General features: G+C 40.0%; 1 protein-coding gene across 1 annotated transcript in view; it reads right to left on the reverse strand.

Annotated features, from left to right (window-relative positions):
• Positions 1 to 7202: 7202 nt before the first annotated feature.
• The window catches only part of CHSY3 (chondroitin sulfate synthase 3), a 95345-nt gene continuing 79782 nt past the window's right edge, over positions 7203 to 22765 (reverse strand). Inside the window, exon 3 of the mRNA XM_079995422.1 lies at positions 7203 to 10503. Coding sequence (XP_079851548.1) covers positions 8941 to 10503 — 1563 coding nt within the window. The 3' untranslated portion in view covers positions 7203 to 8940. The remainder of the gene's footprint in view (positions 10504 to 22765) is intronic.

Below are 22765 nucleotides of genomic sequence, written 5' to 3' on the forward strand. Positions count from 1 at the left end.
CCACTCTGGTGGGAAGGTAAATGTTGTTTCCATTTCTGGTTTCGCCAGAAGCGGCTTAGTCACGCTGGGCACATGACCCAGAAAAACTGTCTGTGGACAACGTTGGCTCCCTCTGCCAGTAAAGCAAGATGAGTGCCACAACCCAAGTTGTTTGCGACTGGCCTTAACTGTCAGGGGTCCTTTACCTTTTTTTAAGCTCAGCCACACAATAAATACCAGCTTAAGCCATGGAAGAACCTTGACAATGAAATATCCTGCAAAAATAAGCTAATTGTTATAAAAGCCTTGTATTGTCCGATATAAAGATAGCCCTGGTCGATCCCAAAAACCTACATGAGGATTCCCACCAAGCTCCCACTAAGCTATAAATGCCTCCACTGTTGATCACATACACGTCACATTTAAAGAACTCACTCTCTGAGATTTGTTAGGAGACCTCTAACAGAGCTACAATTTCCAGCGTCCCTAACATACAGCTCGCAAGATTATTTGAGGGAAGTCATGACTGTTAAAGTGGTGTAAGAGTGCTTTAAGCATTGTGACAAAAATACTCTATTGAACACAGCTAACGTCAAGATGAACGGCTATATCATCTTGCCAATTAGTCTGGAGTCTTTTACATTTCTGAGGCTAGTATTTATTAATGTGCTACTGCAGTGCTGAAAAATTTCCATGATTCACTCTTTCAGTACCACTTTTAGATAGATAGATAGATAGATTCTTTATTGTCATTACACAAGTGCAACATTGCACAAGTGCAACGAAATTGGATGCCATCCCTTAAAAACAACAAAAGCAAAACAACAACAACAACCAAACAAACCACATTCCAGCCACACCCACACCCACACCCATCAAACTCCCAGGTCACACTATCGAGTTACAGCATTTAAAAAGGCCACAGCTCTTGGATAGAAACTATTTTTCAGTCTATTTGTCCTTGACTTGATGTTTCTATATCTCCTGCCAGAAGGCAGTAGTGCAAACAGACTGTATCCCGGGTGAGATGCATCCTGCAGGATGTTGTTTGCTTTCCTAAGACAACGGGAACCGTACAGTTCTTCCAAAGATGGGAGAGGATGACCAATAATCCTTTGGGCTGTGGTTATGACCTTCTGGAGCACCTTCCTCTTCCTAGCTGTACAACTGGAGAACCAGGCACAAATACAGTATGTGAGAATGCTCTCTATGGAGCCTCGGTAGAAGGACACCAGCAGTCTCTCACTCAGATTGTTCTTCTTTAAAAGTCTGAGGAAATAAATTCTCTGCTGGGCCTTCTTCACCAGAGCAGTGGTATTTGCGCTCCAAGTCATGCCCTGATCGATAGTCACTCCCAAAAACCTGAATTCCGCCACCCTCTCCACCCGTTCCCCTTTGATATACAAGGGCTGAATGTCCGCCTTTTTTTTCCTGTAATCCACCACCAATTCCTTGGTCTTAGCCGTATTAAGAGCCAGATTGTTCTCTCCACACCAAACACAAAGCCGCTCCACCTCGTCCCGATAGGCGGACTCATCCCCTCCTGAAATGAGCCCCACCACCGTAGTGTCATCAGCAAACTTGATGATTTTGTTGCTGGGATAGATGGCTGTACAATCATACGTATAGAGAGTATAGAGCAGGGGACTCAACACACAACCCTGTGGTGAGCCGGTGTTAAGGCTAAGGGCTGTGGACATATGTGACCCCACTCTAACCCTCTGAGAACGTTCTGACAAAAAATCCAAAACCCAGAGACAGGTGGAGTTGGAGAGTCCAATCGCCTCTAGCTTGGACACCAGTCTATGGGGGAGGATAGTGTTAAAAGCAGAGCTAAAATCCACAAACAGCAGCCTCACATAACTCCCCGGCTGCTCCAGATGGGACAGAGCAGCATGGAGAGTGATAGTTTTCCTACTTTCTGGCTTTTACCCTTTTAGATTTGCCACAAACTTCTCCTAAAATGATATTTCTGGTTTTGGTTTATTGAAAAAAGCTGAAACAGAGCACTTTCTTGAATGAGTTTCTACTTCTGTTGCAAATGATTTCCATTTGCCTGTCAACAATACTTTAATAGCCTCATGAATGGTATTATTTCATCCCTAACCTTTCCTTGTTCATCCAGGAATCCCAGTGAGTCAAGGAAACCCTTTAAAAGCCTTACTCATCTATACAGAAATATAGCCAGACATGACTTTCTGTCCTTATTATGTGTCCTGGAACAGCATTACTCAAGAAACTAGGTTGTGGAATGAAGAAAAAAAATTGCACAAAGCTTATCATTGGTTCTGCATGGATGTTTGCTTTTACGTAAAGTGAAAACACAGTTTTCTGTTATTTAAATTAAGTTATAGTTTCGCTTTACAATTAAAAGTTTCATCACTGTGTGATTTCACAAGAAAGCTTCAACTTAGCTACTGCTTTCGGAAGACTATGGGGAGATGATTTGGCTAAATTGAGGGAGCCAGGCAGTGGAACTTAATTGAGGGTCCCCTAACACAATAATCTCACATCTGAATGCACCATATGTCTTCTCCTTGAAACAGGTGCTCCCACAATAGGAATACGTCTTTACAAAATGAATAGATGTGAACCCTATTTGAAACAGGAAGTACATGAATATGTTGTAGAACTCTCCTTTCCCTACCACCCCTTGCAAATTTCCATTACCCCAACATTTAGGGGAAGTTTAGACAGATGTAGTTTACCTTCTGAATTTTTACCCTTTCAGGAATATGACACTCCCCTCTCTCGAGTGGACATTGGTGTCCATAGAGGTGCATTAGATTTTTCTAGTCTGCAAGTAATGTTCGGGGGGGGGGTGTCACATGACAATGCTTGGTTGGAGCCAGAGGCCAAAAGTGGATGAGACCATGGATGATGGAATTCATACCTACATTCCAGCCATGCAAAATCCAAATGTTTCTATAAACATGCCCCTCTCCATTTCTGAAACAAGAAAAAGAACTATCTATCATAGTTCAACAATACATTTCAGCCAGGCGAAAACCATGCCGTGATCTTTGGGTGAAGTGTGATACAGAAATTCAGCAAACAAACAAATAAACAAACCAGCTGAAGAGGACATGTAACAAGGTCTGTGGAAGACACATGGCTCGAGTGTGTTCCGAGGAGTGGAAAAACCACCATTGTTATTCATATTCTGCTTCATATGAGGTTGCTTCCAAGTGCTTTTTTATCATAAGCATGTGACAAAGGGAAAGCAGGCAAGAATGAGGTATTAACAACAAACATGGAGGAGAGGAGACTTAAGTGATGGAATGAGCACAGTGAAGCTGAGATAAAGCTGTTCACTTTCCTCCTCCAAAATCATCTCATCAACTGCACTACCGTGGATACAAATGAGAGAAAGAAAGAGGATGTTTATATATTTCAGTTGGTTTGATTTGGCAGCCAGTTCTGGTTTTAAAACACTTTTGAAACTAGCTGTTTGGTTTACTAGATTTGAGAGCTGGTTTTAGCATCCGTTGCTCCCGTTGCTCGGTCCCAGCTCCTGCCAACCTAGCAGTTCGAAAGCACACCCAAAAAGTGCAAGTAGATAAATAGGTACTGCTCCGGCGGGAAGGTAAACGGCGTTTCTGTGCGCTGCTCTGGTTTTGGTGTTCCATTGCGCCAGAAGTGGCCTAGTCATGCTGGCCACATGACCCAGAAAAACTGCGGACAAACACTGGCTCCCTCGGCCTGTAAAGCGAGATGAGCCCAGAGTCGTCTGCAACTTGACTTAACTGTCAGGGGTCCTTTACCTTTACCTTTTAGCATCATTTGACTGGCCATTTGAACTAGAGGTGGTCTGAACTGGCTGGGTTCAACGTGCATCCATTTGAAGCTATGCCCAGATGTTGTTTGGTGCAATTAAAGCTGTGTTGGCATTTCAGAGTGGTGGAAATAAAGATTTTTGTTTGCTGAAGGCAGCATACAGTCAACTTCAACTGGATGTGTAGCTCTGTGAAATCATTATATGCATTACATTATCAACAACTCCATGTTAACGGGGGAAATGACAATAAAGCACCAGCTGAACAATGCTTCCAAACAGGAATGAAAAAAATGGGGGTGTGGACTTAAAAGTAGGGTTTTTCCGGAGGGTTTTTCACATCTCTCAGAACTAAACCTTGAAAAGCACACCTATCACCTTGCATTACTGATCCCTCTTTCCCCCTCTTTTGAAATCTTTAATTAGATTGGTGGCTAATCAGATTGCTGGCTAATTAGATCGGTGGCATTTTTGACTAGCCATCTTGAAATATGCCAAGGGTAGACATGATGGGGGTTACACAGTTACTGGGAAAATGAAAGGATAAATACAAGCATTATGTTGAACAGGTTTAATATTTTTTTTCTCCTTAAAGCCTACTCACTGCTTTCATGGGGGTGGGTAATGTGTAATTGGGCAGATAGTATTTTACAATACAACTCTTGAAGTAATGAGTTGTGGCTGTGCATGGGAGGGAGTGAATATATCCTACTCTTATATGCAGTCATTTGTCTTTGGCAATTGGGAATTTTACATAAAACAGGGTCCTAAGTCCCACATGACTGTTGATCTCAGTTGCAATATTCCAAACTGTTTCAAGAGGAGGGAAACCTTTGCTCCATCATTAGGTCTCTTGTAAAACTTGTACCAAAAGCAAATGGCTAAAATCAACATGACTTGCTAGCACCAAAGTTTCTCTGCCAGATATACTGCTAATTAAACTACAATGAAAACTACTTTGAATTGAGAGGACAAAAATATCTCTGTTTTCATTTGCACTTCAAATTACACATTCTCCCCCCCCCCCCCATAAATTAATAGAGAATTGTGTGCCAGATAATATATCATTTTATCTTCAGGATGTCTGGAGAAATTGGCTATTACTATCTATACTGTCAAAAAGACACGCTAGAAACATAAGCAATGATGCTTGAACAAGAGACTAGATGAAAGGGGGGGAACTGTAAGATACAGTGGTGCCTCACAAGACGAAATGAATTCGTTCCGCGAGTTTTTTCGTCTTGCGATTTTTTCGTCTTGCGAAGCACGGACTTTGGAAAAGCTTCAAAAATCACCAAAGTCTTCAAAAACCTCAAAAAAGGCTACCACACCGCGTCTATGAGTTGCTCCTCGAAGTGAATGCACGGTTTTAAGAAAAAGGAAACAAACTTGCAAGACAAAGGAAACAAACTTGCAAGACGTTTTCGTCTTGCAAAGCAAGCACATAGGGAAATCCGTCTTGCGAAGCAACTCAAAAAACGAAAAACTCTTTCGTTTTGAGAGTTTTTCGTCTTACGAGGCATTCGTCTTGCGAGGCACCACTGTAATGTAGTTTTGAGACGTATGTTCACAACATAATGCTGTGTTGTATTTTCTAATTCTGGATGTAACTCATCAGGAATCGACCCGCAATTCAGCAGGATCCTTTGGAGTGGACAACAGCTGTAATTTTGGGGGCACAGCTCCTATTCACCCACTAGGACTTGGGCATGGCAAAACAACCAGTAGACTACAAGCATTATGTCAATGTCATCTATAGAAGGTATCTGCTACCACAAAATAGCTACCACGATTTATCTGAGAACAGTTACTCCAAACACAATGCAATATTTTATAACAAACATTTATAATCCAGTTTGTAACAAAGAAATCCATCATATAAACAAATGAATTCGTCATACACTAAATAAATATCTCTAAATAGTAGGAACTAACATTTTAAAGTTTTTTTCAACACAGGACCCGATCCGGCAAGTCCTTAATACACAGATATACTCCCTCTGCAGGGAGTATATACTCCAATATACTCCCTCTGCAGTCACCCAGTTCAGTTCATGTTCTATGGTGCAATTTAGTCTGATCAAACAATGTAAATTTAGTCCAAAGGTGAGCTCAAATATTTTAGCAGGTATATAAAGGAATAATCAAGACAGACTGTCAGGACTTATTTGCCATCAGCAATGAGCTTAGTTTTTCAAATGCTGTGCACAGTCAAATGACACACATATAAAGTCAAATTGTAAATTATCTGGAGTTTCAAACAAAGCTTGGCTTGGCTGGATAAATTAAAACAGAACAACATAAGAATGTGCAGATCCTGGAAAGTAAAGGTTTTGGCTTTGACATATGGTTACACATTTCAATTTGAAGAATTTAGATCAGTAACTGGGGAACAACATATTTCAGAGACAAAGGACTGAGACTGTGAGTTCTTCTGCCTTTCAACATCTTGTCTAAATGCCAGAAAAATGAGTGATGCCTAATCTGACTTCATATAAGGCAATGGGAGTACTGTGATGGACACATCAATCTAATGTGTTGGCTTACCCAGATCTAGCTTTTGCATTAGTGAAGTTTTTGATAAACCTAAACTTTTATTATGCATGCAAGAATTTATGAGAGTGTCATCTGCCAGAAGGTTTTACACCTTAGGCTAAATATATGTCAGGGACATACCCCTAGGATGCTAGTTATTTCATGACAGCACCGACCTGGTTTCGATGAAGTGCGCAAGCAATGCAGGGAGCAACATGTAGCAACGCTCAACCAAAAGAGGAGAGAAACTGCTAGTGCTTGGTGGAAGGGTGTGCCTCACTTGTTTTTGAACTGGTATGGATTGCTAGCCATGAAATGCGCAAATGACTGTGAAATGTGATTGTTCAGATTTGCCGGGAGATTCTGAGAGATGAAGTGCAGGAACAGTAAATTATAATTTAAGAACAGCATCATAGGTCCCCAACACCGAGAAGAATGGAAGATTAAAATATGGCAGAAAAAGGCTTTGGGAACCTGGTGATAATATTCAGGGGACAATGTTGCTCTGACTTAAATATTCTAATCAATTCACAATATTTTTCTAGTTCTTACATCTATGTGATGTCGCTCCAGTTACAATTCATGCTGGTTTAAGGGTATCTAGATCAGGCATAGGCAAACTCAGCCCTCCAGATGTTTTGGGACTACAAGAAGAGTTTGGATTTGATATCCCGCCTTTCACTCCCCTTCAGGAGTCTCAAAGCGGCTAACAATCTCCTTTCCCTTCCTCCCCCACAACAAACACTCTGTGAGGTGAGTGGGGCTGAGAGACTTCAGAGAAGTGTGACTGGCCCAAGGTCACCCAGCAGCTGCATGTGGAGGAGCGGAGACTCGAACCTGGTTCCCCAGATTACGAGACTACCGCTCTTAACCACTACACCACACTGGCTCTCACACTCCCATCATCCCTAGCTAACAGGACCAGTAGTCAGTGGTGATGGGAACTGTAGTCTCAAAACATCTGGCGGGCTGAGTTTGCCTAAGCCTGATCTAGATACATGATTGCTAGGTAGGACTTTGTCATTTTTTAAAGGAGTTTTGAGGATACACGTTTTAATTCCCATCCCCTTTCATTTCCTTACAAGCCTTATGAGCCCATTCAACTGTGGCATTTGCTGATTTGTGATTCATTGGAAACTTATGGAAATAGGATCAAAGGTTATTATAACCGAAAGAGATACAGATGATGCATTTGAACACATATTGTAAGGGGGGGTTGCTTCCTTAAAACATCCATAAATATTATATGCTCAGATTCCCTGTTGTTTGCATTATATTACATATGCATCTTGATATTTTTTTTTACATTTCTTGGATATGTCCTCTGGATTCTTAGAACAGTTTTCTTACAAAATATTCTACCTCTCTGTCATAAATGCAGTTTAAAAGAATTTGGGCAAGAAATGGTTTGAAATGGCTATTCCTTTGCTTTTACAAAATAATAATAATAATAATAATAATAATAATAATAATAATATTAATAATACAAAAAACAGACCTAACATTTTGGTATCTAATTGATTTTCCATTCAGCATTCCACCAATATACCTTGACATTTATGTATTTTTCAGAGAGAGAGGTCTTAACACATTCCATTTCCTATAAATCTTCACTAATATAAATATATTGGCAAGAACTTTGACCAGCAATAGTAATTTCATACTTAAATAATTACATTTCCTTTTAAGTTTAACAAGGATTGGTTCAGAATATCAATATTAATGCACAATTATAAAAAGACAATATTAAGTACCCTTTTATTTCCCTTTGTATCAAGTGCAGTCTTATGAAAGGAACAAAATATAAAATTATTTATATATTAGAGGCTCATTCTAAACAGAGACAAAGCAACATATTCTTGTCTTTGACAAAAAAATATGGTGTGTCTGTACTTTTATTATAAATAACCACATTGTGTCATGATTTCTTCTTGCCAGCAAATGAAGGACATTGGTTCAGAAACCTTCTCAGCATATGTAAATATTTGACTAAGTCATGCTTCCTTGAGAAAACACAGTCCAATTGCATTCAGAGTAGACGGTAATAAGGAGATTATTCACGTACGACATTTAAGGTTCTTGGTAGCCAGTACCAGTTGCACTTGAAAAGAAAACCCTCAGTTTGTATGTGGTTTTTCCTCTTTTTTTAAAAAATAGAGATACAGTCAGTTATTTGTTTACTTTAAAAATTATAAAGATGAAGAATAATACTGTTTATTTTAGTTCTCATATAAATTATAAAACTCAAGTTTGGCAGAGTCTCTTTCCCAGAGGAAGCATAAAGCACTTTTGTGGTATCTTCACCAGAAAATATTTGTATCACATTAAGTTTGACAGACATGATGAAGATTGATATGGAATTCTACAGCCCAAAGAGAACATTCTTCTGATGCAGCTCCACGTGACGGATGTGCTCCGTGGGATTATTTGATTGCCATGATTTTACTGAGTTTATTGATCAAAGGGAGTAGAAAGACACCACACTGAATCAGTTCAGTAGGAATCTGTAATGTTCCCAACAGCAGACTCTGTTCGTTTGAGGTCAAAAACATATCCTTTGGAAGACAAAAATGGAGTTGTAAGAATGCAACAAACACAAAGAAAGAAGGAATGAGGTAAAATCCCCTAGGATGGCAGAGCAAGTTAGAATGTCAGGAGAGTGTTCGGTTATACCTGACACCTAAATGTTTTTCTAGCCATATTTCAGCTAGTTGCATGGCAGAGGCAAATGTACTTGCTTTGGACCCCAAACACATCTTGTATTGTTTAGGATCTAGGTTGGGATCACAATGAACTGGATGAAATACATGTACAACTCCCACTTCTTGGCTCCTAAATGCCTTAAGTCCAGAATTTATTACTTTAGTAAAGAGGTCTACATCCTCAAGTCCCCAGCCTTGAATAGAGGTATCAAATCCACCGGCATTCACAAGGTCACTTTTGTAAATGCAGGTAATCCCAAACCCATAGTCCCTCCAAAACCCAGTTTTCTTTGTGAAAACAAAGTTGCTGTCTGCTGGAGGGTTGCCCCCATGTGTTACTTTGGGGTCATACTTACTGAAAATAATAGGATAATAAACCTGTTGTCCTTGAATGGTGTTAGCTCTACACCGCTGGAGAAAATCGGGGGTAAATATCAGGTCAACATCGCAAAATAGCAGCAAAGTGTCATTGTCAAACTTAGAGGAGGCCATTTCAAGACCCAAACCTCTAGAGAAAACTCCCGACATTGGAATGACGGTCATGTCTGCCATAGGATACTTCTTTTGATATTCATTGATCAGCTCTGTGTGTTTGCTGGAATCCTGACCAGAATCAGAGTTGAAGAGAATGACTGCCAGCTTTACGTTCTGCTTCGAAATAAGGCAGGTCTTTTCAAAATTCTCCATGAATCTTAGGAATATATCGTATCTCCCTGTGAGAGGGACAAGAATGTGAATCTTCTTGTCACTGCTTTCCCCTATTTCTTTGGTGCCTTGGAATGACGAAAAAATGTTCAGAGAATTAGAAAGGAAGGAGAAAGACTGCAATTCGCTGTTCACGTTTTCTACCAGGCTTCTTACATCCAGCTCTTCTTCCTCTTTGAAAAATGGTTTACTAAATAATTGTTGAAGGTAGGCATGGCGCCGAACTGGAACAGTGACTTTTCTTCCTTTGTGCCTCTTATACAAAAGAAGCAAATCCAGAATGTATTCCACACCATGCAAAGGGTCAACCCTGCGGTACCCATACTGTATTTCATTGAAGTCAATCAGCCTTCCTCTAGATTTAGAGTTCTCATTGATCATTTCCATTACCTGCATTACAGTATCATCTAATGCTGCCCGCAGGATGCTATTAATACTCTGTCTAGGTGGCTGATTCTCAGCCATTGAGTACAGCAGCTTTCCAGTCAAAAATTCCCATTCAATGACTTCATTCCTGTCACGTGGCTGAAAGCGGTTGAAAGATGGCATCATTCCAAGAAGCTGATCATCTTTGCTGATTTCATCGTTACTGAGCTTGCTCATGAGGGCACTTTCCCGGTGAAGCTGGATGGTCCGATAACGCAATTCAGAAATTTTACGGGCCAATATGTAATTGTGAAGCCTATACTGATAAGCTGGCCTTTTATTAGGATGAAGTGTAATGGCTGTGTGAATTTTGCTGTTGTGAAGATCTTGTATATAACCCTTCCGGTTGTGTTCATAGTTTTCGTGGAACAACTGTTGCATCTAGAAAACAAAAATAATAACTATTATTAGGTGTGTTTCTTCCAGCTATGAGATATCAGGAAAAACAATGACTCACTTATATTAACTTATTTTTTCCTAAATAATACGCTCTACTGCAAGCTTGCTTTTCACCAGTGATTTTTTTTTTTAAAAAAGCGTCTTCCAACTACAGTATTTCTCTTCACTCACTCATGTAAGGTATAGAAATTATATCTATTTCACAGGAAAATTACTCTATTTTAGAGTACAAATGTGTATATTGGGGAGAAGGGTAAGGAGAGAAGAGGGAATGGGAGGACCAGCTAATCGGTTCTTCTAATCTTAAAATGTGAAAACACTATTTCAAGTACATTTTTGTAAGCATCCAAGTCTCATATTTTTAGTGACCTATTATTGCTACTACAGCTGGGTGATCGTCTATACATTTCTGCTCCTACTTGTTATCAATTAATCAAAGTTTTAAAGGAAGTACAATTAAAAATACAAAATCAAAGCCTCAGAAGAAAAAATGTGTCAAGTTAGGAGCCAAAAATCAGAGTGAGTCTAAGACGTATTACATTCAGACATATTGCCACTTGTTTAGTAATGAATTTATTAGAACCCTTCTACTCAACAGGGTCTCATCTCCAAGGATCAAGCAAGAAACTGCCTCTTAAGGGGATAAATTGTGTCCTCTGACCCCTTTATAGAATCTACAATAGAAAAACACATGAGAGACTGTTTCAAGCTCTGAATGAATGCAAGAACACCATCTGTCCTTGGAAGGAACTTTTGCAAATCTGTCGTCCATGATCTTGGAGGATAAAATGTTATAATGTGCCAACCAAACTACTCTTCTACACTTGGCTATTGTTAAAAAATACAGATATGGTTTACATTTGTTTGAAGTAGATTAAGTAAGGCACAGTGAGGGTGGTGTACGTGGCCCAGGGGGCAACAGACTTTTTCAGCAGGGGGCCGGTCCACTGTCCCTCAGACCTATAATAATTTTTTATTCATTTTCCAAACATTTTTATACAATCAACTCATATTAACTCTCACATTCATCAATTTTTGACTTCCCTCAATTTCTCTGCCAATCTTTCGTTAAAATTTCTATTGTTAACACATTTCTGAACTTATTATTGCCTTTAACCATTCCTCTTCCTTTCTCCTACTTTCTTTTTTACAATATTTCTTAATTTTTCACAGAGACTCTACAAAACCAACAAGCGTTGTCTGTGCATCACATATGCTTTCCAGATAATCTGTAAATTTCCCCCAGTCCTCAATAAACTTTTGGTCTTTCTGATATCGAATCTTCCCAGTTAATTTATCCAATTCCGCATATTCAGTCAGTTTCATTCTCCATTCTTCTACAGTTGGAATTTCTTCCTGCTTCCATCTTTGCGCCAGAAGTATTCTTGCAGCTGTTACAGCATATTGGAAAAGTTTACAGTCTTTTCTATTAATTTCATTACCTACCAATCCTAGTAAGAAGGCTTCTGGTTTTCTAACAAATATATATCTCAACATCTTTTTCAATTCCTTATATATCGTTTCCTAGAAGCCTTTCACCTTTTTGCATTCCCACCACATGATAGAAAATTCCTTCTTTTTCTTTACATTTCCAACACTTGTTACATGTTTTATACATTTTACCTAATTTAACTGGCATTATGTACCATCTATATACCATTTTCATTACATTTTCCTTCAACGCGGTACACGCCGTAAATCTTAACCTTTCATTCCATAATTTCGTCCAATCATCATATTGTATATTATAGCCAAAGTCTCTGGCCCAATGTATCATTACTGATTTCACCTCTTCATCTTTTGTATGCCATTCCAACAACATTCTATACATTTTAGACAAATTTTTATACTCATTATTCAATACCTCTATTTGAAATTTTGATTCTTTTCCTTCATATCCACACACTTTTTTAAACATTTCACTAATCTGGTAGTAGTGCAACCAATCATAAACAAATTCTTTCACCTCTTCATAAGTCTTCATTTTCCATTTCCCCCCCTCTCTTACTATCAATTCTCCATAAGTTATCCACCTCCCCCTCATGTTTATCTTTTTCACACTCATCACTTCCAATGGTGAAAGGCAATGGGGGAGTCTTGGTTTCAACAAATTTTTATACCTCTCCCACACCTCTATCAATGATCTTCGGAAGATGTGGTTTTCAAATCCTTTATGAATTTTTTTCTTTTCATACCACAGATATGCATGCCACCCGAATCTATTATCAAATCCTTCTAAATCTAACAACTCTCCATTCACTAATTTAATCCATTCCTTTAACCAACAGAGGCATGATGCTTCATAATATAGTTTCAATATATATAGACTTGAAACTATATATATATTTTTGGAGGGGAATGAATGAATTCCTATGCCCCACAAATAACCCAGAGATGCATTTTAAATAAAAGCACACATTCTACTCATGTAAAAACACCAGGCAGGCCCCACAAATAACCCAGACTTTAAAGACTAATGTGAACACACTGAACTGGACTTGGGGGGAAACTGGCAACCCGTGCTGCTGAAATCTTTCCCACAAAGCGTGTTCTCCTTCATGAAGAGCACGTGTTGAGGTGGGGGCCGCCAGGACACTCCAGAGTTGGGGGCGGGCTAATTGATCGTTGGCCACTGATGCGATTGGGGCTTGCCTTGTTGTTGTGAAGAAGTTAATGTTGCCATTTGTTGACTGACAGCCAGAAATGCTAAAACTCCTTGCACAAGGCTAGGGCTTCCTCTTTTCAACAGTGCATCAGATTGCCCATCCCCCCCTCCCTAGAATTAGGGTTGTTCGCTTTGACCTTGCTATGCCTGTCATGGGGTCGTCTGCTCTTGGGGCAGGGGCCCGGCAGGAATTTTGTCCATCTGGCTGATTGGCTGGGCCCATTTGGTTTCTGCCTACTGCGTAGCAAATCGTCACAACTTGTAAGGTTGTGGTTAGGCATTGGTTTATGGTTTGGTTGGTTGAGGGGCATGGATTGGCTGTGCCTGCCCCTCTAATGCTGCTGCTGCAAGGGATTCCGTTAAAGGAATTGGGGGCTAACTATTGCATGTCCACTCTGTCAAGGGGGCTCGACCCATAGCAATGAGCTCCTGGTTGCATTTGGGGTGAGGACAGATTCCCTGCTCCATCGCTACCCCCAAGTGTATTCCCCTATTCTGACTTTCACATCGTGCGGAATGTCAGTCTGTCCCCCATGGTGGGGGCAGATAGTCGCAACCAATGCCTAAGCAACCACTCACAAATTTGTATTTTAATAAAGTTGTGGCCAAAATTATGCCAAAAATCTTAAACAAAAAATTCTGTGTGATGTGTGAGTTATTGGGGTGGCCCTGGTGACCTTGACACGCAACTCTGTTCTCCATGTGGATACAAAAGACTCAAGCAACAATGCCAGAGGCAGAGGAGAGGCAGAGGAACAGATTCAGAGACCATAATGAATGGAGGATATTTATGCTAAGCTACTGAATGCACTGAATCCACTTCGAAATTAAGAGCAGTGCTAGCAACATATTTAGGTGTAACTATTATAGCTCAACCCCTTCATGAATCACTGCCTTATTGTGGCAAAAGGGCTTGAATAACTCCAAGAAGCTATGAGCTATGCTGTTCAGGCCCACCCAAGACAAACAGGTCATAGCCGAGAGTTTAGACTAAATGTGATCCACCTGGAGAAGGAACTGGCAAACCACTCCAGTATTTTGCCAAGGAAACTCCATGAACATAAAAAAGGAGAAGCTTTGAGAAGAAAGTGAGAGTTTCCAAGGCATGCTCTGGTTTATGAGGTCGAACACGACTAAGATGACTAAACAACAACAAAACAACAATTATAGCTCAAAGAAGAGCAAAGAAAATTTAAGTCCCAGGAACCAAACGGAAGCTCCATATAAAATCTGGTTCACAACTTTTGCTGTGCATACCCTACGGCTGCTAGAGCAATTGCACCTCCTTTAGCGCAGAAAAAAAATTAAGCAATGCTCTAGCTGCACTGAGTGCACCACTATGGCCTTTCCTAGCTTGCCTGGAACAATGCAATTGGTAGAGTCATGAAATCAGATCCCAAGGTACTTGTAAGAATCAACTTGTTCTGAATTATGGCCAGTCATGGCCCAATAATATTTGGCCTCCATTTCAGAAAACACCTTTGTTTCCTTATACATAATAGTTAGACATTCTTTCCTATAGTAGTCTGCATATCCAGCAAGCAATCATCAAGAGAACAGCCACTACAGAGGTTGTGGCTGCTTGTTTATTACAACAATAAATATTTATTAGCTGCTGATTCAGTAGGACCATACCATCTAGCATTATCTATTCAACTGCAAAAATGATGTTGTCACTTTCTGGGAAAAGTTCACAATACTTTTTCAAGTATGGCAATTCACACTGTTGCGCTTTCTGTTTTTAGTGAGTATAGCAGCCTCGCAGGGAGAAGCTAACCAGATATGCCAGAAGAAACAGTGCAATCCAGAAGGAAGTTAAGGAAGGCAAAACTAACCATGGTATTAGTTGTGTTAATGAAATTCATGTGCATGCTTTTTGTTATGTAAATAGCAGCTCTGTGGACCCTTGGCACCATAGAAGGTTTGAGTTAGCCTACCGGCTCTCTCCCTTCCATGGTCCTGAAAAAAAAATCACCTCTCTGAAGTTATTGTTTGCATTTCAAAGGAAGCTCCCATTGGTGCCAAAGGAGGCTTCTCTTCTAGTGCAATCAATAGCTTTCCTGAGGTGATTAATGTTAAATCCCTTGCAGAGAGAGGCAGAGTTAAACTGCATCTCTTAAGACCCACCCTGTCCCAAGACTGCTCAGGCTTTTCCAGCTCTGCTACATACACTACAAAAAGCATGGGCATTCATCATCATTATCATCATCAATACTCACTTTTGGATCATTCCTACTATTTATACAATTGTGCAGTTTTTGATGAATTAATAAGAATAAGTTGAACCCCACCCAAAAATGTGGAGCACGTATATGCAAAGTTGTGTGTGCATATCAGGAATGAGAGTGGCTCAGTCGTTAGAGCATGAGACTCTCCATTTCAGAGTCATGGGTTTGAGTTCCACGTTGGGCAAAATATACCTGCATGGCAGCGAGTTGGACTAGATGATCCTCGTGGTCTCTTCCAACTATGATTCTATAGCATCTTCAATGCTCTCCCTTCTTAGGTGAGAATGTACAGTTCTAGGAAATTTATTTGCTTGTGGAGGGATACCAGAGAGGCCTTGAAAGCAGAGATCCACATCTTCAAAGTATCACCTCCTCGGTGTTTTCTCTCTCCTTCTGCCCCTCCACACGTGCAAGTACAAGCATGTGCAGATTATTTTGGATATGGTTTTACCCCTTTGGTGTGTTTTTTAAAAATGTACTTCTGAAAAGTTCTGAGTTCTTCTGAACTTGCCAACAGCACCGCCATTTGTGTGGTGTCCTTTTGTATACATAAGTATCAGCACTCAAGACTGAACATCAGAAATAAAGGGAATGACAGCTGTTTTTTCTCTGTTTTGATTACACTTCCCGGCTTTCAGACTACAGTTAAAGCAACTCAGTATTTCTATGGATTACATTCCCATCTTCTCAAATGGGAAATCCTTTTAGCTCTGGGAGAACACATTATTACAAAACAGGGCCTCGTAAGAAAAAAAAAAACACACCGTTTTGAAAGCATTATTAAAAAGAGGACATTTCAAAAACATTTATGCAAACATGCAGAGGCCTGGTACAATGGATTTTATAAGTCTTCGTCCTCCTTTTAAACCATTAGAAACTTTGTTGAAGTACAGAATACACAATTATGCTGGGCCCTTAGGCAATACTGCACCACTACAAATCCAATTCTGGCCTATTGATTCAAGTCGAAAAATGGAATATAATCAAAGGCAACGTAGAAGGCTCCTACAGAGTGCAAAGATTTTCTGCTTTTGACTTGTAGTGACCCTTTTACTTCAGTTTAAGTCACATATTTCATTCTAGTAATACATAACAATTTATCTGATTATCTGTAATTAGCAATGATTCATAGTATTTATCCTGAAAGTATATGACTTCTGAGTCCAGTAGAGGGTTCCATTGTAAATGGAGCAGGATATTTCAATTTTAAGGTCACAATGCACAATCCATTCTTTGTCCCCCATAGAAGTCCAATTATCTACAACAGGTCAGAGATGGTGTAGTCCATAATCTAATAAACATTTTCTGCAGAATTCATTGCCAGTATATAAAAACAAAATAAAAACTGAGAATCAAACTAAAAGCCAATTCCCTTGTATAAAATATGTTAATCATTAAGTCAAATAACCTAGTTTGCCCCCACTGTTTGATGCTGAAGTTTGGCAAATCCAAACCACTGTTTAAGTATTAGATTTAAAAAGCAGTTTGTGGTTTGCAGCTGGAACAGCAATGGCAGAAACTGCACAGACAACTCAGAAGACACACACTCTTTGTAGGCTGCTGTGGTTTATGGTTTATAGCTATATAATATTACTGAATGCATATTGCTAGCTTGTACAATTACGTATTAGCAATATGCATCTGCTTCAGCCAAAGCCTGAATACTAAAGTGAAGCTCCACTTCAGTTTGGTATTTGGACCTCCTCCAAAGTGAAGTGGGTTGTCCCTGAGGCAAGGGGAGGGCACTTTGGAGTTTTCTATGAGCAGCAACTGCTATGAAGTCCTGCATCAAGCCTTTATAAACTGTCTGGATTTATGCATTTTTCAATGGGGGCTGGCACCCATTGGGTTTGGTTGGGCAGAAGACAGAAAGACCAACACTAGATTGCACCAGACCCAATGACTCATTCTAGTCATTGTCCCCATCCTCCTCCCTGTTGAGTTCTACAAGGGCACCACTGAGACCAAGGAGGTGTAAGTTGACTTTCTGGACTAAATAGAAGGAGCTCTTCTTTGCAGACAGAGATAGCCTGGCCACAGTTACCCAGCATAGGAGCCAACTCCTAAGGGCTGTGAGGAGGCTGGCTCCCCACAAAGTTGGTGGTCATTGCCATTCAATGGTGTGTGTGCACTGTATCATGTGATCATTTATGTGGCATGGGGCTTACCTGGGCACCCACAATATCTTATTCGACTCAGCACTCCTGTTACCCAGACTCTGGTAACTTCTAAGGTGGACTACTGCAAAGTGTTGTACACTGGACTGCCTTTCAAGACTGTTCAAAAACTGCATCTGGTACAACACAGACACTAACTCAAACTGGTCGTTGTGAATACCTCTTGCCAGTGCTTAACAGTTCCAATAGCTCCTGATCCATTTCTAAGTAAAATTCAATGAGCTCTATTGTGGGGATCTCCAGGAAGCTGAAGCAAGTGCAAAATTTTCAACTTGCTCACTGGAGCAGCTGATCGCCACCATGTTACACCACTGATGAAAGAACTGTACTGGCTACCAATTACCCAGCTGTATTCTTAACGGATAAATGCAAGGGTTTGAGGCTTAGCTTTAAGGCACTACATAATTTATGTAGGATCTGGGTGCTTGAAGGATTTTCTGTGTCTATGACTGATAGTATCTTTAGATGACCCCCTCAATCTGAGGAGGATGGGAAGCAGCTGAACAGACATTCACCAATGGATTCCGGCCGCCCCCTCCAGAAGGCTTGCCTGGCAACTCATTTTGCTAGCTTTTCAATTCCAGGCAGACCTTCTGCTTTCCCAGGCTTTTTCTACATCTACTGAGTTTTAAGACAAATAATATTTTGAATATTATTTTAGTGCTGTTTTTGCTCTTATATTGTAAACTTCTCTAGATAATGTTAACTGAATGGCAATATATAGACTCCATTCTGGTGGCTCCATCTCAGCCACCAAAGGCCAAAGGGTCTCAGATTACACAGAGACATCCATTGTTCACTACTTTGGGCAGCTGTGTACTGCATGCACTTGCCTGTTGAAGGGCTGTGTGTGCACGCATGCACAGACACACACACAAGCCAATGCATCAGGCTGTTAACCAGAAGGTTGGTGGTTCAAGCCCACCCACCCAGGGACAGCTGTGGGCAGAATTCATGCATTGTAGAGAGTTGAAATAGATCAGAGGTTCCCAACATATTTGGCCTACCACCCCCTTTCCAGAAAAAAATTTATTACCCAGCGCCCCCCTGGAAATTTACCTTCTTTAAATCACCACTACGACTTTATTTTACAATAGTAGGTGTCATTACACAACAGATGAAACATGTGCAAATGCTTCTTCAAAACTGATTAAGTGGACTAGATTAAAAACCCATGGGGAGAGGGGACTGGAGTAACTTCAATACAGTGGTACCTCGGGTTAAGTACTTAATTTGTTCCGGAGATCCATTCTTAACCTGAAACTTAACCTGAAACCTTAAGCACCACTTTAGCTAATGGGGCCTCCTGCTGCCGCTGCGCTGCCAGAGAACAATTTCTGTTCTTATCCTGAAGCAAAGTTCTTAACCTGAAGCACTATTTCTGGGTTAGCGGAGTCTGTTACCTGAAGCGTATGTAACCTGAAGCATATGTAACCCGAGGTACCACTGTAAGAACAGCAGGGGACTTAAAGGGAAACTAGAACCATGCTAAAAATTGTTAGAACACTGTCAATGATATCAAACTTTCTTTGGGAAGCTCACCCAGGACTACAAACCAAAACTGTTTAACATATAGCATGGCTTCTATAACAAGATTTATCTTAGCTCAGAATTAATTTTCTTGCATACAGACACATGTTCACACACAGAGGAGCAGCCAGTTCACAAACGAGGAACCGAACATCTTGCCTTCTCTTTCTTCCATTGTTAGCACATAAAAAAATCAAATTAAGATTTTAGCCCTTATGGTGTAATCAAGGAGATTAAGTACAGCTTCCTCCCAGCTGATTTTATTAACATTAAAGTTTTATGATAAATTATGAACATCCCTAGAGCTAAACATCCAATTAAAATAGCATAAGCATGGCAGGATGTCTATTACAATGTTTTTCTTAGAAGAAATTTTAATTATATTGCCATTATACTTTTCCAGTGCCATAGTTATGTTTTGTTAGGGGATGAGATGAAAATACAGCATTAATTAGCATAAATGTATTCTTAAAACCTTATAGAGAATCAGTCTTAACAAAAAAAAAAAAAGTAAAATCCAAGCTGGAATTACATGCTTCACAGAGACTGAAAATACCACATTTACAATTCCTCTTCCATCTTAATACAGAATTAACAGGATGTTATGGATTGTCGCACTGTAAGGGTTATGAATTAGTTGCTACCGCTAATGAACAAAAGAAAACCCACAGACAATACTACATGATATATTGAGAACAGCTCATATGCACCCCACACCTCTTCAGTTTTACAGCTCAGCATATGCCAAAATTATAGGAGTGTTGCTATAACCTACCCTTGACACAAAGCTGATCTTAATGCAAGGCTAATCCTACTATGGATGCCACTATCCTGAAAGTGATCTCTCCAATGTCAACTATCATCAGCATATGAGTGACAACCAATTCCAAATCTTCTGATGACTTCTGTAATGGTTCTAGGGGTTGCTTGTGCGTAAGTTGCCGCCACTCTTGGCTTGGTTGTCTGGTTGAACCCTTTCTGTCTGGACAGCCCTTCACTTCGTGGCTGTCTCAGTCGCTGGCAGAATCCGTCAGTGGGCGTTTTTTGAATCTCTTCCAGCAAAGAAGTTCTTTGACACCAAGTCTCCTCCTACTCTCCCTGTGCGGAAGTCTTCTGCGCAGGGAGGGAGTGGGCAGTGGAGTACCCGTGCTCTCCCCGCTGGTTTCTGGCGAAGAGTCTTGGAGCCTCCTCTCCAAATCCCCTCTCTGCCCCCCTTCTCCACTGGTGTTACGCTGATTTCCTTCCCCAGCAGATGGGCTGCCTCTCTCCGGCTGGGACCCTCTCCGGCATCCCTCTGGAGCCTTCCCTCCGCCTCCAGCTCTGATGGCAGTTCCCTAACAACTTCATCCACTGGCTTCAAATAAATATGCTGAAAACTTAGCGAGGTAGAATGAATCCCCAAGGGCATCCCCTAACATAAATGCCGTGGGAGAAAAGTAAAGCCCATTAATACTACTTTGTAGAATTGGCTTTCCTGGTAGGAATGGAACTAATGAAAAATGGTGATTCTAATCTCCATCCCAGAGAGCCTATCCAGAAGGGTACCATGGCCGATGGTATTTAATACCACCAAGAAATCCAACAGAATCAATTCCGCCTCATTCACCCAGCTTCTCTGGGTAGAGGTCATCGATTACGGCAACCAACGTAGATTCAGTTCCCAATATGAGTGAGATTTCAAACTGCAACAAATATAGGTATTAGTTTCATCTGGAGTTAGTCAGCAACCACACAATTCAGCACCTTGTACAAGAAACATCTATAGCCTTTTAATCTCTTTCTGTGTTACTGTTTCTGTTTATAACTATGGTATGTATTTTGTTTTTGTTTTGTTTTTTGCTTAGATCATAAGATGTTTGTGGGAGGTTCTATTGTAGAACTGAAAGATGGGGTGTAAATGTTCTAACAAACTGATATTTCATTTTTCCTCTTGGGGTTACATTTTCATTTATGTCCATGTCATTCCAGTCTGAATGGAATAGTCTTAATACATTTTGTGACTCATGAGATGATGTTAGAAGCAATGTAATCCCTAGGCTGATGGTCTAATACAGTAACAAATGTGATCACAACTCCTTGATATGTCATAAAACCAGCAATCTTGTTCTTGAGACATTTCCTGTTATAAAGAACTATTGCTCTACTGTATGGTACAAATATCTAACTACATTTAGCTGCACTAGAGATGCTCAATAGAATCCCAGCGATATTAAGTCAGCGCTATCACTGAAATCTTATTAGAGGAATACAAGTTGTTTATTAGTCACAGTTCCACACCTGACATCTTCTACCTCATATTTCAGTGAATGATACTTATAAATTTGTTGTGGGAAGCAAACAGGATATATCGAACAAATTTTCCAGTTTCTTCTTTGTGTGCATTACATAGATGTTGCTTAATCAACAAGGTCACTGTATTACTGCATAGAACATCTGGTTAATTCTGGGAATCAAGTTTTATTTCCTCCGACAAATCCACAACCCACATCTGTCAATTTCAAACCATATGGTTAATTAAAACCACCCCAACTGTGACCTTCTAAAAATCCATAGTGTGCACAATAATGAAATCAGTTGAAAAACATTATTTCCAATCATATCATTTATTTCCTAGATTCTTTTATTCAATATTGACTGGCTCTGAACACTATAAGAAACAAGTGATGATGATGATGATGATGATGATAATACCCCGCCCATTTGGCTGGGTTCCCCCAGCCACAGTCAAGTGGTGTATAATTTTTTTAAAATAAATAAATAAACTTCTTTCAAAAGTTTGCACCATTAGTATTCTTTGAAAATCCCTTCCTTAGAAGGTTCACTGTTTCTACCAGGACTCAGTAACATCAGAAACTGAAAATTGTAATTTCCAGAAAAACTGCCAGTAGATTATGGGATAAATACTTTCTGATTCCAAATAAGTAATTTATAATGTAGTGAGTATGTCTGTCTGTCTGTCTATCTATCTATCATCTATCTATCATCTATCTAATCTATCAGCTGTGGGATGAGTTAAAAAAACACGCCCAAATCCTCTGTATTATCCCATCTTTTATAGCAAACTCAAGACTTAGGCACCATTTCATTAAAAAGCAAGTGAGTATTCTTTGAAAATTCCTTCCTTAGAAGGTTCACTTTTCTACCAGGACTCAGTAACATTAGAAACTGAAAATTGTAATAAGTAAGTTTGTGTGTGTGTGTGTGTGTGTGTGTGTGTGTGTGTGTGTAGTATTTCTATTCTATTCTATCTATCTATCTATCTATCTATCTACTCTGGGATGAGTTAAGAAACACACCAAAATCTTCTGTATTATTCCCAAGACTTGTGCCACCAGGACTGAAGCCAGAACGGGGTCATGAGAAACAAGAGGAAAGTATCAGCATGCTTGAGAAAACGCTGAGGTTTACAGAAGTACAAAGAATATTTAAAAAACGGTGGAGCAATGCAAAACAAAAACCAGTCCAACAAGGGCTTAAGCCCTAGGACTGGAAAAGACGGGTGCAATGGGAAGAGTCATGGGGGGGGGTGGTCTCTGAATGTCCTGCAAGGAAGGAATGGCAAACTGGAACCCTGAACAGGAGCAGTTCTTTTTAGGAGGAAGGATGCATTCCTTTTGCCGCAAGAGCTACTTGTAGAAAATAAT

Source organism: Podarcis cretensis (assembly GCF_951804945.1).
Source record: "Podarcis cretensis genome assembly, chromosome: 11".
NCBI classification, from domain to species: Eukaryota; Metazoa; Chordata; class Lepidosauria; order Squamata; family Lacertidae; genus Podarcis; species Podarcis cretensis.